Source organism: Miscanthus floridulus, chromosome 4 (assembly GCF_019320115.1).
Source record: "Miscanthus floridulus cultivar M001 chromosome 4, ASM1932011v1, whole genome shotgun sequence".
NCBI lineage: Eukaryota > Viridiplantae > Streptophyta > Magnoliopsida > Poales > Poaceae > Miscanthus > Miscanthus floridulus.
Window position 1 is genome coordinate 2139013 of NC_089583.1, and position 4018 is coordinate 2143030.

The following is a 4018-nucleotide window of genomic DNA, read 5'->3' on the forward strand; positions in this document are numbered from 1 at the left end:
ATCTACTATGATTTTTTAAAAATTTAACCGAAATAAATAAAAAAATAAAAGACAAAACCATCATTGAAAACTGCTTATAAAGATAAAACGAACAGTTTTAAAAGTTTAGGGAGATGGTTTACTTAAACTAACTTTTTCCCGGTACTCATGCACGGCTGGCCCATAGCATCTTCTCTGTACATGAAATCATTCGACGATTCAGCCCGCCGCCTGAGGCTCGACCCAACGGCCCACGTACATTTTGGTCCGGCGACACGATACACATCCGGGTCCCGGTCCTGCAAGCGGGCTCAGGCGAAGCGCTTCTAGATCGGCCCGGTGCATGATGAAGGCCAAGGCTACAGCAGGGCTGAGTGAGGGGTGGCCTCAATCCCACAAGACGACCGTCTCCATCTGGCGTGCGGCCCGTCACGTGGCCCATCGTGGACCTTTCCCTTCGAGTGGACGACACGGTGATGCGGCCCACTCCTGTGCTCCATGCTCGGGCCTACCTTTTGCGCTAAGGGGCCCGCCAATGCAACGGGTTCGGCATGCAGCGGCGAACGGTGTCCCGCTCAGCGCCCACACGGCGACACGACCTTCTTCAGACAGATGCGCCCGGATACTCGGTCTCCCGTGTTGCGCATGCTGAGCACTTTAATGTTCCTTTTGCATCTACCGTTCAGTCTCTCAGCGAGCATGGAAGTGGGAAAACAACGGTTTGCATGTCCTCATATTTGACACGGATGTGTCTGGACCCATCTTCTTGAGCCGGTGAAGCGTTCATATTATCTGCAGCTCAGGCCAATTAAATAGTTGAGGGGACGCCGACTGTGCTACCATAGTACAAGAACGAGGACCATCGATGTTCCTATCGTGCTGACTTCTCGTTGGTTATGCGCCCCTGAAACATCACCTATGTCTATAGAAGCAGATCTACAGTAGCATTACTTGACTGTGCTATGTAAATGGGGAATTCTTTTCCCTAGCTGGTGTACTGCGCTTTAATGTTATATATTAAAAGTCGTCGTTGTAAAAAAAAAGTTCCCATTCGGCGCAGCATTGGGCACCATGACCTAGCGGTGCATGGATAAACCATTTTCAAAATTTAAATAATTGTATAAAAATAATATTAATATTTACATCTCCAAATAAAACTTATTATAAAAATATATTCTGACCGGTGTAGATACATATGCATGCATCTCAGCTACAGATTAAAAGTCCAGAAAATCAAGTCGGATCAACCCAACCTTAACATAATCTTATTAAAAAACAGGACGTCCGGACGCTAACCCCGACTACTGCTGCACCCACCCGCACCTGCCCAGCCTAATGCATGCTAGCTGCACCCACTCGTGCCTGCAGGGGCGGATGTGCCAGGGGGGCTGCCGGGGCTCAAGCCCCCCTACCCTAGCCGCTCCATTGGAGCCCCCCCCCCCCCTCCCCCATGAATTATTCAGCCATTGACAACAGGGGAGAAGGTGCTGAAGTGCTCTCGATAGAGATTGAAGATGAGTTTCGAGTTGGTGATGAGTTCTCAGCCCCTCCTAAATGTATTTTCTAGATCCGTCACTGCTTGCCTGCCCGTCTCGCGTCTGCTGCAGCGCGCTCGCCTGCTGTGCTGCTGCTGCACATGCGCGCCTGTTGTTGCTTCACCTGCCGCTATGCATGTTGCATGCTGCTGCTGCGCATGACGCATGCTGCTTGCTTCACATGCTGCGCGCCTGCTGCAAGCTACGCATGCTGCCGCTATGGATGCTGCTACACTGCAGCTGCGCGCCGAACCTGCTGCTGCGCATGCTCAAAGGGACCGGCCGCGCCCGCTTGGCTTCCCGCACGCACGCGAGGACCATCTGCACCCACGGGAACTGGCCTCCGCCTTCGGTCGCTTCTCGTGCCTCCTAATGAATAACACTTGTAACATAAAGTATTATTGTAACATACGTTTGAAAACAGTTCAAACATACGTTTGTAACATATGTGTATAGCCACTGCAACATATACAACATCCAGATAAAACACTTGCAACATATGCCTGAAACATTTGAAACATACACCTGCAACATAAGTTTATAGTCATTGCAACACATGCAACACCAGATCTACTTTTACAACATCCAGATAAAACACATTGCAATGTACGTTTGAAACAGCTGAAACATTTGAAACATATGCTTGCAACATACATATATACACTACGGGAAACAGGGTCTTTGCCGAGTGCAACTCTCTTTGCCGAGGGCTCAAAATCGGGCACTCGGCAAAGAGCTATTTTACCGAGTGCCGCACTCGGCAAAGATATACACTCGGCAAAGAAGGCTTTGCCGAGTGTCAGTCACTCGGCAAATTCGGACACTCGGCAAAGGCCCTTTTTGCCGAGTGTCAGGCACTCGGCAAACTTTGGCGCTCGGCAAAAACCGGCGTCAGGTAACGGCCGCCGCCTGCCGTCCAGGTTTGCCGAGTGCCAGCGGGTAGGCGCTCGGCAAACCAGTTCTTTGCCGAGTGTCAAACCCAGACACTCGGCAAAGGACTAGGGCTGCCGGTTTGCCGAGTGCCAGATCGGGACACTCGGCAAAGATTTTTTTTCTTTTTTTTAAATCTAAACCCTAAAGCGCACTCCATCATTATTTAAAAAAAAACAAAATTACCACTTTGTCGAGTGCCGGGCAGAGAGGCACTCGGCAAACATTTTTTTAAAAAAATTGGCACGCTCTTTGCCGAGTGTCCCCACGAACACTCGACAAAGGGACCACTTTGCCGAGTGCCTACCATCTGGCACTCGGCAAAGAGCATATTTGCCAAGTGTCAAAAGATGAAACTCGGCAAACCAATTTTTTTTTTGTATTTTGACCTCCAAACTTTTTTTGTAGTCCTCTTACAGTACTTGGTACTCTATGTCGAAATTTGGTACATTTCCCAAACTGTTTACTATATTTATTTAATTTATTTCATTTAATTGAATTTTTTCGAAAAATACAAATTTGAACTGCACGTGCATCGAATAATGGAATTTAATGATTCAAAAAATGATATTCATGGTATTGAGTGTAGTGTGAGCCCGTATCCAGGAACGGACCCGAAATTTCGAACATCTTGTTCATGAAACATGACCATGAACTTGCCAACGGATTGTTTTTAAATTCTATAAAATGCAAACGAAATCCGAAAATCATGAAACTTGTCGAGATGTCATGATATCGTAGGTGGAGGATGTGATAAAAATTTGAGAAGGTTTGGTGCAAGTTATCACGTACGATGCTTACAAACCAGGACACCTCCCCGCGCCGCCCCCACCCCCGGCAGCCTTCCCCGCGCCGCCCCCGCCCCCGGCCGCCCATCCCCGCGCCGCCCCCGCCCCCGGCAGCCCCTCCCTGCGCCTGCCCCTGCCCCCCGGCAGCCCCCAGCCGCGCCCTGCCCGCGGCCGCGCTGGCCCTGCCGCTTGCGCCCTTGCCCGCGGCCGCGCCAACGCCGGCCCTGCGGCCGGCCGCGCACTGCCCCTGGCCCACCAACGCCGGCTCTGCCCCCGGCCGCGCCCTGCCCCCGGCCGCGCCCCATGGACCACGTGACCCCAACACCGCCCGTCCCCACCCCCGGCGCCCGTCGGGTATGCCTTCTCTCTTGTTGTTGTCGTGGTAGTGATAGTTGTAGTAGTATTAGTTGTAGTAGTAGTGCTAGTGGTAGTAGTAGTAGAACTAGTGGTAGTAGTAGTAGCAATAGTTGTAGTAGTAGTAGTAGAACTAGTGGTAGTAGTAGTAGCAATAGTGGAAGTAGTAGTAGAAGTAGTGGTACTACTTGGATATATTCTTCTACATGGATTGATATCCAAACTACATGGCTTCTCTTGAGACATATGTGCTTGTCGGACATCGTGCCGTTGTTTTTTGCAGGTTTTGGAAACCTCACCGTGCAGGGGAGGTTCTGCTGAAATTTTTTGTAAATGACAATATTTTGTTCCATTTTTGTAGAGAAGAGCCCGTCGGAGTTCCCATCGCCATGCCGGTATGCCTGCACCGCGTCGCCTCACCACTGCACCGAC

At 50.3% G+C, this 4018-nt stretch overlaps 1 protein-coding gene across 1 annotated transcript; it reads right to left on the reverse strand.

The window, feature by feature from the left end:
• Nucleotides 1–1691: 1691 nt before the first annotated feature.
• On the reverse strand, nucleotides 1692–3537 carry LOC136550708 (uncharacterized). Its single transcript, XM_066542310.1, has 2 exons — nucleotides 3250–3537; nucleotides 1692–1883 (listed from the first exon to the last, which is right to left on the reverse strand). Exons 1-2 carry the CDS (start codon nucleotides 3535–3537, stop codon nucleotides 1692–1694), a joined length of 480 nt encoding a protein of 159 aa, XP_066398407.1.
• Nucleotides 3538–4018: the final 481 nt, after the last annotated feature.